Source organism: Sorex fumeus, unplaced genomic scaffold (genome assembly GCF_029834395.1).
Source record: "Sorex fumeus unplaced genomic scaffold, SorFum_2.1 ptg000169l, whole genome shotgun sequence".
NCBI classification, from domain to species: domain Eukaryota; kingdom Metazoa; phylum Chordata; class Mammalia; order Eulipotyphla; family Soricidae; genus Sorex; species Sorex fumeus.
This window is the reverse complement of record NW_026606226.1, coordinates 8,125,655-8,137,672: the sequence shown is the minus strand read 5'-3', so window position 1 is coordinate 8,137,672 and position 12,018 is coordinate 8,125,655. Positions and strand designations below refer to the sequence as shown.

The following is a 12,018-nucleotide window of genomic DNA, read 5'->3' as shown; positions in this document are numbered from 1 at the left end:
TTTTTTTATAAATAAACAGAAAAAACCCAAATCAACAACAACAAAATTGTTTAGATGGTGTAAGAGGATGGCACAAAATTAAAAAAAAATTTTTTAGGGGCTGGAGCAATAGCACAGCAGGTAGGGCGTTTGCCTTGCATGCAGCCAACATGGCCAACACGGGTTTGATTCCCAGCATCCCATATGGTCCCCTGAGCACCGCCAGGAGTAATTCCTGAGTGCATGAGCCAGGAGTAACCCCTGAGCATTGCCAGGTGTGACCCAAAAAGAAAAAAAAAATTTAAACACACATACATATATATGTATGTGTGTGTGTGTGTGTGTGTGTGTGTATATATAGTAGAGGCCACATTTTTTTTTATTTTTAGTGAAACACCATGAGGTACAGTTGTAGATTTACAATTTTTTGTGCTTGGGTTTCGATTATACAATGATCAAATACCCATCCCTCCACCAGTGCCCATTTTCCACCACCATGGATAGTATCCCTCCCACCCCCATCCCTCCCATCTCACCCTGCCTCTGTGGCAGGGCAATCCCTTGTGTTCTCTCTCTCCTTTTGAGTGTTGTGGTCTGCAAAAGAGGCTTTGAGTGGCAAACATGAGAGGCCACATTTTGTGATGAGTGCACCTAGTAGTACTTGGGATGTCATCAGAGCTATACCTTTTGGTACTGCTGGTGGCAAGAGTCAGACTAAGAGTAAGTATGTAAGGCAGAAGCCCTCTACCGCTTGACCCACACATCTGCAGCCAAAAATTGTATATCAAAAGAGAAAAAAATCCATTTTAGGAGAAATATACCAGAAAATTGACTTGGGTGATCATCACTGGCATGGGGAATCAGTTACATACACCAGCATCAAGGCCCATATGTTTTTTAGCAAATGTAGAAGATCATCTCAAATAGTTGATGTTTTTCAACTGTTAGATACACCCTTGGTATTATGTAATTTTCTTATCCTCTTGAAACTATATACTGATTTTTTTTTCTGTCCTGATTATACTCATTATTGCAGTCATCCAAAAAGAGCCCCATTACAGTTGTTCATATTTACTTTTGGGCCATGTGACTAAGAAGAGCAGACCAGGGCTCACTTTTTACCTACAGATGTTTTAATGTACTTAACATTATCCAATACTAGCAACCAAGATAGCCTAAATACCACAGCAGGATCTGATTAGCTTTTTCAGATCACTGCCTTTATTTGCTATTTGCAAAAAAAGCTTAATCCAGTGATAGAGATCAGGGTTCCTGCTGAGTTCTTGGGTAGTTTGCTCTCATTCTTTGTGTTCAGTGTGGGAGGAATTAGTGAGATGATTCCTCCTCCAGAATTAAAGCCATAAAATAATTATGTAGTAGAAAGAGGTATAGAGAAGGAAGAAAAAAAATCAACAGAAAAAGAGCAAACTATTCATACTAAGGCATTTCCTTTTTATATGCAAAAGAATGTTTTAATATGAATTCATAAATATTGACCTCAGTATAGATCTATTAATATTCATTTATTAGTTTAGTTGTAACTGCTTTTCATGGATGTATGTTTTGTCCTTTTCTCTCATTTAATCAAATTTTGTGTATTTGTTAGTGTACTGATAAAGTACATTTGCTACTGGCAAAGTGTATATTTACAAACCATACTAGTGGTCTTTGGGCTGGAGCGATAGCACAGCGGGTAGGGCGTTCGCCTTACACGCGGCCAACATGGCCGACCCGAGTTCGATTCCTCCGCCCCTCTCGGAGAGCCCGGCAAGCTACCGAGAGTATTCGATATGCCAGACACAGTAACAACAAAGTCTCCAATGGAGACGTTACTGGGCCCGCTCGAGCAAATCGACGATCAACGGGAGGGCCTTTACCTTTACCTTTACTAGTGGTCTTTATCTTTCTTACTCCTTTTAGGGTCGATAATTTTCAACCAGGTAATTAAATGATAAATTTAAAATGCACCACTCTACCACACAAGAAAAAGAAAAATACTTCTTTCTGTAAGGGACATAAGCTTACCCAAGACAAAAAAATGAATTCTTTGTAACTTGTCATTTGCAATAAATTATTATATTAGAGATAATTTATCTTGATTTTTGGAGCTGGAGCGATAGCACAGCGGTAGGGTGTTTGCCTTGCACGCAGCCAACATGGCCAACCCGAGTTCGATTCCTCCGCCCCTCTCGGAGAGCCCGGCAAGCTACCGAGAGTATCTCGCCCGCAGGGCAGAGCCTGGCAAGCCACCCGTGATGTATTCGATATGCCAAACACAGTAACAACAAAATCTCCAATGGAGACGTTACTGGGCCCGCTCGAGCAAATCGATGAACAATGGGAGGGCCTTTACCTTTTACCTTTTTATCTTGATTTTTAGTGGGCTTCTGAAATTAGACTCTTACAGGAACATTATTGTAAAACTTGGCAGGAAAAAAGTTAATTGCTTTTAGAAACTTCTTTGAAATTATGAACCTAAAAACTGCATATAGGACAAAAACATTTTTGATTTTTAGGTTTGCTTATACTTTTGGAATGATATACTTTCATGAAATACTGAACTCATGTGAGGGAGTAATTGTGTCAAAGAACAAGCTACAATATCATATTTTATATTTTAGTTTTCTGGAAGCAGTAATTTGTAGGCTTTTAATAGGCATAACAAATGTTTTCAGTGATATAACTAAAAACATTTACCCACAGAGGACAGATCTTGTATTTTATAAATAGAAAGATCTCATTTACATTTGAGTGGGCACAATAAGGATATGGCCAGAAGTCCCATTTTTTATTCAAGTATTCACAGATAATCCTAAATTGTGAGTAACCTCTATATTTGTGTGTAGGAAAAGGTTTGATTTAGATTTGGGGGGGATATTTTTACCCAGTTTTATATTTTAGAGTTATGATCATAATGGAGAAGTCTTAAGTTCTACATAAATCAGCTTTTATCAGAAAATTATATTTTAAGAATAGCTTTTTGCTTTACTCTTTTTATATGTATTGAAATGTAATGGGAATGCCCTGTGTGTATGTGTTTCAAGTTCACATGTACAGATGGCAGGCCAGCTCTAGGTTTCTGGTTTCCCACAGTCACAGTACCTACAGTATTTCAATTTGGGTTGAATTTGGTTTTTTCATGATGAGTGGCCACTTAATAGGTAACTTCTATGTAGGTAGCTCTCAAAAGCAAGTAGCCCATAGGTCCATAGTATCGTGCATGCTACAGTCTGGAACTTTGGTATAAATCATGGATAACAAGATTTTTCACTGAGGAAGATTATTTTTGTATATTTTATATTTTAAAATATCACAGTATACTTTATAACATTACCTTGTTTCTAAACTGAAATTTGTCTGGCACATTTTATGAAATGTACATTTTTAAATTTATACACTGTACATTTAAAACAATGAAAAATTTTGCTTTTACTTACATGGTTCGTATCTTTGATGAAAGAATTTTACACTACTGTTTTTAAACTATTTTAGACAAGTCATTGTGGTGATTTTCGGGTGAAGTTAAATAGTTTTATCTACATGTACAGTTTAGATGACTCATGTTCGACTTGTTTTATGACTTGCAATGACTCGTCTCATTTTACTACATGATACTTCTAAAAGTACTTTTAAAAAAGCACTGTGAGTTGTTAAGTCTCATTTTCGCTGTTTTAATTTTATCGCATTTTAAATTTTAATTCTCTTTACAGCAGAGTAATTGATATTTTAATATATTTTCAGTTTCCCGATATTTCCATGATGAAGAGTTTTACTATAACTTTGCCTCTTTTTTACCAATAACTCACTTATTAAAGAAATGGAATTGCTGCAGTAGTTAATTAATCCTTGGACATACTTAATTTTATTTCCCAAAAACAAAAAGCTAAGACTATGGCCCCAACTTTTGGGGAACATGCAACTTTTACTACTTTAAGATAGAATTGGTATCTTTGTTTCACGCATTAAAAGCAAGAAGGAAAAGCTGAAGCCTGCCAAAGCCAGGTGTTTCTGGTTGGCAGCCTGCTCCCTAATGACTCTGCTCTCATAGAGCAGCTGCCTACTAGTCAGTTTTGTATGGCCTATTGTTGCTGCACACCGCCTTGTTAATACACATGCTGCCCCGGGCAGACCCAGAGAATGACATCAACTTGCTTATCTTAGAAACCTAGGAACCTGACGCAGGGTGCTGAGGTTGGTTTGCATCTGCCTGACCAACTAATTGTGAGCTTTCTGGCCTATGATTGGCTGTTACTCCACTCGGTAATAGGTTAAGCAAAGACACTGCCATTCCATCTGTTCAAGCATTCATTGTTCTTCTTGCCTGCCTGGAAGTCTGCAGCTAAAATTGTGTTAAGGAGTTACTGCCGAAGCTGCTACAGAAACCAATGTCTTTGTATTTTCCTGCTAACGTGAGTAACTGTGCTACTTAATGCCTTGGAAAGTTAGGCTTTGCCTAAATACAGAGTATTAATTTGAACTCTGTAAGGAAAATAAGCACGTCAGTTGAGAGACTTTAAATTATTGCATGTGCCAAAATAAAAGAAAATTTAATTTTTCTTGTAAAATATGTCTGTGAGGCAGATTTTTACATTTCTGTGTTCTGGAGTTACTAATTAGAGCTTCACAAACATTTGCAAAGCATTAGGCATGGGAGACAGTCTTCAGTACTTAAAAATAAGTTAGAACATTCTGATATTTTAATAACAATAAGATTTCATCTTGTCAAATTCTTGTTTTTAAGATGTCACTGTTCATATTAGGTACTACAAAGTAATGGTAAGGTCAGATAGTTTTCCACTGTCTTAAAAAATTAACTTGGGGGAGGATTGGATATATGGGTTGATGATTTCAAAAGCTTGCCTTTAAAATGATGATTAAGCATTTGAGTAATTTGTAGTTTTAAATCCTCATGTACAGTTTCTACTTCTTTCCCACCTTTTCTTCCATGGATTGGTTTCAGACATTAGATCGAAGATGTCATTCCAAGAATTAATGCTTTCAAGAGTTCTGTAATGAGGAAGGGAGGTGAAGACAAAGACTTTCATCCATCAGTTAGGAGGGGAAAGAAAGAACATAAAGGGTTAAAAAGAGGTTTTCATTTCTACCACATGCCCTATTGTGTGAACATATGCATAAGTCTATTGAAAGTTTTCAGAAGATGGGCAGGCCACCAGTTGCTGGTCTCCTGCAGTTCCAGTAGACATCTGTTGCCCCAGAGCATTAACCAATCTGTTCAAAGGGACATCCTTCCTTTGTTAGCTAGAGGGATGCAGACAACAGCACTCACCGAAATACAATAGTAATTAAATACACAGAGACTACAGCAGTCCGTATTTATTACATATTCATTATTTTTTTATTGTTTTCATAATATTACCATTTGGGTAAGAAATAAAACCTCATTTGTGGCATTGTAACTTTATGTTACAAACAAATAAACTGATTTAACATGTTTGTGACCTGATACTCTGATTATATGAGAACATTAATATATTAGAATATAATTCCTTTTTGGCTTTCCAGAGGTGAAGGATTTTCCAAGTCACCTAATGAGAACTTTCGGAAAATATGTTCACTTTATAATGCAGTATATGTATATACCGCAAATTTCTAGTAAATAATCATTATAACATAAGTCTACTAAAGTTTCTTTTTTGGTAATTAAAATATTTTCATTTCATTTTCATCTATAACATTATCATAAAGTTTTGTTCATTTTCAATAAATAGTATAAAATTTAACTTCCTGAGTCTTTAGTAAGAAAAGCAGAGTGTCTAGTACCTATCTGGAAAAAAATCTATAGCTTTATTATAAAGTCTAGAAACCTGTTTTCAAACTACTGTAATTTTGCCCAATACCTTTTGTGTTCATGAATATAGTATATAAAAGTCAGTTATAACACATCCCTGATAAAAGCTTTAAAGTTAAGCCATATTTCTTGGAGTTTTTTTGATGTTATGAATATAAACTCTGACCTCTTTTGTGAACATCTGCTGTTACTGGTTCCTTATAAACAGAAAGTTACCATTATTAGTTAATAGTTGACTAATTTAAAGATGACACATATGCATTTGAATATATGTAAATTCCAATATTTTAGAAACTGCAGAGAAAGGTATTTTCTACTTCCATGTAAAAATAAGTTTTGTGGTGCTAGAGTCTTTACTGTCTTTTATTTTTCAAAATAACATTCTAAGTCACAACATTTGTTATTCTTTGTCCTAAAATCTTACATTGATTTCCTAAAAGGAAAATAAGGAATTTACAAACATTTCAGTCTGTGTAAATATTTTGTTTTTAAATCTTAAAATCGATACTTACTTTTTTATTGAATGATTTCAAAATAGTTGAAAAAAATTTTTTAAGTGTCACAATAGGTCGAAGCAGTTACCTACTGTAAAAAGCATTTTGGAGATTCAAGTAATAAAACTGAAATCTTTACCATCTGGGTTACTACAAGATAGTTATTCTAAATTTGTATGTACAGAGAATACATACATAATTTTAGGCCTATTAATTGAACTCATTTGCCTCTATCTGTTCTGTTTCCTTTCCAATCTATTGACTTACAGGAACTTAAAATTATTTAAATGGTAGTTTAGACAAGCCATTGAATAACTTCACCTGAGTTAACAATAAAATCTGGAAAAATTTTTCCACTATTTTGAAATCATTCAATAAATAGAGAACTGTCAAATGTGGAAATATTTAACCAGAAACTTTTAAAAGGATATCTGCCTAACAAAATTTTATATTAGCTTTTTTAAAAGTAGAGTAGATAGGTCAAGGTTACATTTCTTCTTAGCATTAAAATCATATTAGCCTAAATCTCTTTAACTCTTAATAATTTTAATTAGTGTATATATTACACGAACTATCCCAAGCAAAAGGTATGTGGTGTTAATAATATATATTTGTATACAAATGATTTTTATCTGTTTAATACTAAATGAAATAAACATCTGATGTCATTTTTCTTCCATTATTGTCATATAATAAAACTACATAGAGTAGGTTTATGTAGTGTCACTAATACTTCTTTTAAATTGAAAACTGACAAAGATTAAAATATTTCTTTATAGTGAATAATTTTTAGTTTGAAAACTTTACAGTATCAGTTTTTCTTTGAAAAATGTTGACATTAAGAAAAATTTTACTTATTCTTTAAGTGTATCATTTAATGTAAATGGTCCCCGTTGGTGTACTTTTCATATTTATTTTCATAAAGTACTTATCATGTCTGAAACAGTTCAAAAGGAAAAAATTAAATTTTAGTATTAAAGTAGTGTTTGCTAGTGCAGTTCAAGGTCTTGGTCAGTGAATCTTTATCTTCAGTATCTCAAAACAGCACTTAAGCAAAAGCCAAATTTTTCAGAGGAGATCAAAAATGTTGCCCATTAAATATATTTCCGCAGTCAGAGCAGATTGTGAGGTTTACAGAACAATGATGTCGGAGCTTCCAGATTGGTTTGGCAGCTGCATTGTTCTCGGAGGGTAAACCAGACACACTTAAGTCCCAGTCTCTTTTATAGGCTTTTGTTCATGCCAAATTATTCTTTCACTGTGCTAGCATTCATGATGGCATGTTAAAAGAGTGCAGCTTAGCAACCAGCTTCTGGTTGCCAGGCAGCCCAGCTTCCAATCGGTTTTCCTTATTTAAGACACTTTTGGTGGACGCTCTAGGAAGGCCACAGTACTGGTTTTTCTTTTAACTGTATCCCTTTATTGGATGCTGTTGTGATTTGTTACTTGCATTATAATGTCAGTACATTATGGTACTTCATAAATCACTTGAGTATAAAGATCTGCTTTCAAAAATTATTTTTAATTCTACATAATTGGGCTCATGCATATCATTAGTATGAAAAATAGAAATAGATGCCACTTCACAATGAGTAGATATGTAGAGAGCACATTCCTAAGGAGTATTTCTTCTTATCAGTTGTTGAGACAGGAGCAGGGAGAGTCTGATGCTTCTTTGAAAACTCCTGAATGCTATATTAGAATAGTGATATTAAATTTATCTTCTCAAAGAATCTCCTGTAGAAGTGTGTAGGAATTCTACACTGAAGAAATTTCATTTTGCTTTGTTTTGTTTGGAGGTCACACCCAACTGTACTCAGGGCTTACTATTGGCTCTGCGCTCAGGGATCACTACTGGCGGGACTTGGGGGAGCCATCTATGGTGCCAGGATCTGAACTTGGGTTAGCCACGTGCGAGGCAAACATCCTACCCACTAGAAAGTGTTTTATTATCAAGCCAAAGAGTCCATGTTCTCTTCCTAGAATTTACCATAGATAATATAATTATTTCATTTTGTAGAAATATTTTGTTCGCTGATATGTTCCCCAGGTATGCATTCAAATGTGTGACTTCTTAGGAAATCACTTACCATTATCTCTTACCATTAATATAACAGCTTCTTTGTAGTGTAAATAAGATGCTGAAGAGTTTTAGAATAAAATGTTTTCCTAATTCTCCTTTTTCGGTTATTTAACTAGGTATTTTATGACAATCTTAAAATTCAGCTACCACTAGTTCAATAATGTTTTCTATGGATAGAACACTGGAATTGCTTTAATAAGTAAACTACTGATATGAATACAGCACTTGAATGAAGCAGAAGAGGAAAACTTCTGCTAACCTGTTCTGATAGAGAAATAACAATTATTCTCAGTAGACTTCCAGGAAAATAGTAAAACTGAAGTATTTTAAATAGTTAAAAGACTCCTATAGGAGAAAAGATGACTTCCTAAAATAATAAGATTACATTCAGCATATTTGTTGTTACTTGTGTGAAATATTTATCTATTTTCTGTAAATGTGCAAATAAAAAAAATCCCTCTTCTCCCTGCTGCCCCCACCTAAAATAGGTGCTATGATGCCCCTGGGCCTCAATATGAGTAATTTAATGTTAAAACTTATATTGAAAGGAACATGGAATTATATTGTTAGGAATATTGAAGGAACATGGCCTTTCCTATGTATATTCTTCCTCTGAAAAGTATGGCATAATCCTATATTTGCAAGGATGCTATAAAGGTTATAATCAAAACATAAAGTTGGTATTCAATAATTGGTCATTCTCTTCCATCCCCTTTACTAAACTAAAAATAAAATAGTAAATATAAAAATTTTAATATTTTCTATTTTTCTCTAGGAATACGGAGTGCTTTGCATTCAGGAATACAGAAAAAACAGCAAAGTGGAGTCAAGTACATGTGACAGCTTCATGGGCTTGAAGGATCATCTGGGGCATGACCTAGGCCACCTTTATGTGGAGAGCACTGACCCACATTTAAGTACATCTGTACCTTGGTCAATGATAGAAAAGCCAACAATGGATAAAGTTCATTCTGGGAAAGAAGAAAAAGAGGTATCTGAAGAAAATGCCAGCGCTGGTGATTCTGAAGAAAGCACAAATTCTGATAATGAGTCGGAACAACTGAGCACTGTTTCAGCAGAGCCATGCTTATTAACCAAGACTCACAGACAATTGTGTAGGTCTCCCTGTTTAGAACCTCACATACTCAAACGCAATGAAATTTTGCAAGACTTTAAACCTGAAGAGCCCCAGACCTCATCTAAGGAAGTGAAGAAACCCCCTGACGTCGTACGAGAGTACCAAACAAAACTGGAGTTTGCACTTAAGTTAGGATATTCTGAAGAACAGGTTCAGCTCGTGTTAAACAAACTTGGTACTGATGCTTTAATCAATGATATTTTGGGAGAACTTGTTAAACTTGGAAATAAAAGTGAGACTGAACAAACAGTTAGTACAATTAATAATATAATGCGGGAAACTTCTTCCCTGGAATCTCAGAGGTCTGAATCTCCAATGCAAGATACTGTAACAGATGATGGGGAAAATCTAAGGCCAATAGTTATTGATGGCAGCAATGTGGCAATGAGGTAAGTAGGAAAATAGTTAAAGGTGTCATCCAAACATCTTTTATAAAAAGGATCTGTCTGGTGCATGTTGAAATCTGAGAACCACTGTTTTTAGTAAAAGGCAGAAAATACTTCATAAATTATGAGAAGTCCACTTTGTAACCCTCAACCTTTTTAAAATAATCTGATATTATGAGACAGGATTTACATTAGCTAGCTCAAAACAAAACATAACTGAGACCCAAATATATCTGACTTAACTGTCTACACTCTTCATTGAAAGATAAAAACCAATTTAAAAATTTCAAGCTGTATGAAGCTTGACAGCCAAACTAGATCCCTTGGCTCTAAGGTCAGAGAAATAGTACAGTGCATAGGGTGTTTGCCTTGCACACACCCCACCTGAGTTCAATCCTCAGCATCCCATATGGTCCCCTGAGCACCGCCAGGAGTAATTCCTGTGTGCAGAGCCAGGAGTGACCCCTGAGCATAGCTGACCCAAAAACGCAAACAATAACAATAATAAAATAAACTTGGCTCTAATCTGACAGTTATTAAAGATTTTTGAGGAGAAAGAACAATAATGGAGATATTTTATATTGATAATTTGGCAGTGATATTTAAAGTATATTACAGAAATATTAGTATACTGATTTGGATGTCGACTATCTTTAATGGAATAAAGTGGACCTTAAACATAAAAGTATGAAGTGTGTGTCTGCCACTGAGAATTCCTTTAGTTAAATATCCTCTCCTTTGTTTACTCTTTCCCAAACTTGCCAACAAAAAGTTTTCTATAATATCCAAAATTACAAAATTGCCGAGGGAGAGTGAGTAATGAGGGAAAGTAAAATATCCTGAAGGAATACCTACAAATACTTATAATTCCAACTACTATATGCCAAAATCATCAGAGTTCTTTTTAAAAGTTCATCTTCCAGATCTCTACTCTGGGGGAGTCAGATTCAGTGGGGGTACAGTATTGTCCAAATAACTGCATTTTTTTTAAATGCCAGAGTATTCCTAATGCATGACAGTGTAGAGAATCATTCAGCATGAACTGTGTTGATGTGAGCAAGTCAGATAGAAGATTCAGGGAAAAAGTGATTTGGAAAGCATTAGTATTAGAAATATAGTGTTGCATAAGTCAAGAGAGAGAAGAGCCCTCAAACTCAAAGAGGTTTTAAGGAGAAAATTCTGGTTGATTTTACCGAAAAGAGATCAGACAACCTGACAGCCAGGAAGTCATGTCTTCAAGAATGCCAGTTGGTATTAAAGATAGAAACCCAATTGCATAATGTTAAGAAATGAAGGAATAGAACTTGACAGTTTCAGAGATTTGACCGAAAAAGGGAAGAAGAGTTGGGGAAAGAACTTAATTAGTGTAGTTTTCTTTTTAAGAATGAACCTATATAAACTGAGAGGACAGGAAAGTCTCGACAGGAGAAAAAGGCAATAGTAGGTTTTAATTTTTGTAGCAAAATTTCGGAGAAGACAAGAAAAGTACACAGGGAGAATTCGGCATTGGAAGTAAATACTTTTTTTTTTTTGGATGCACAGAAACAGTCCTTGAGGGAGTGGGGGTTGGGGGAGAAACATCATGCAATGTAGAAAACTGCAACTCCTCAAAGAATTTTTAAGGTGGGTGTCATTAGAGTCATTAGAGAAATAACACAGTGGGGCAGTCTCATGTAGTTTGAAACCTAGTACATAATGAAAAGTAGTTGGATAACCAAACCTCTATACTACTTATCCCATGTGTTGAGAATTACCTACAGGAAAACTTTAAGTAATAATAGATACATAAATAATGTATTTGAAAAAATCTAACATAGTTATGAAAATTAATAAGAGACAATGCAAAGTCTTTTTTTCTCTCCACCATATATTTTAAACTGACTCTAAAACTAAAGTGCTTCAGGCATTTCAGGAGAGAACAGGTTGACAGGAAAAAAATTCTAGCAGCATTTTTCTGTCAACCACAATAAAATGTTGTACCACATCCATAACCTTGAAAGTGCCAGAATTCATAAAAATTTATAATAAAATTTTAAATTCTATTTATAGAGCTAAACTAAAAAAATATTTAAAATTACACATCTGCTTCTGATCTAAAATGCTAATTTTAATAAAAATGCAGATTACAC

General features: G+C 34.7%; 1 protein-coding gene across 1 annotated transcript in view; it reads left to right on the top strand.

Moving 5' to 3' along the window:
• Positions 1-12,018, top strand: part of ZC3H12C (zinc finger CCCH-type containing 12C) — a 56,231-nt gene that overhangs the window by 19,839 nt on the left and 24,374 nt on the right. Inside the window, exon 2 of the mRNA XM_056107682.1 lies at positions 9,141-9,892. Coding sequence (XP_055963657.1) covers positions 9,141-9,892 — 752 coding nt within the window. The remainder of the gene's footprint in view (positions 1-9,140; positions 9,893-12,018) is intronic.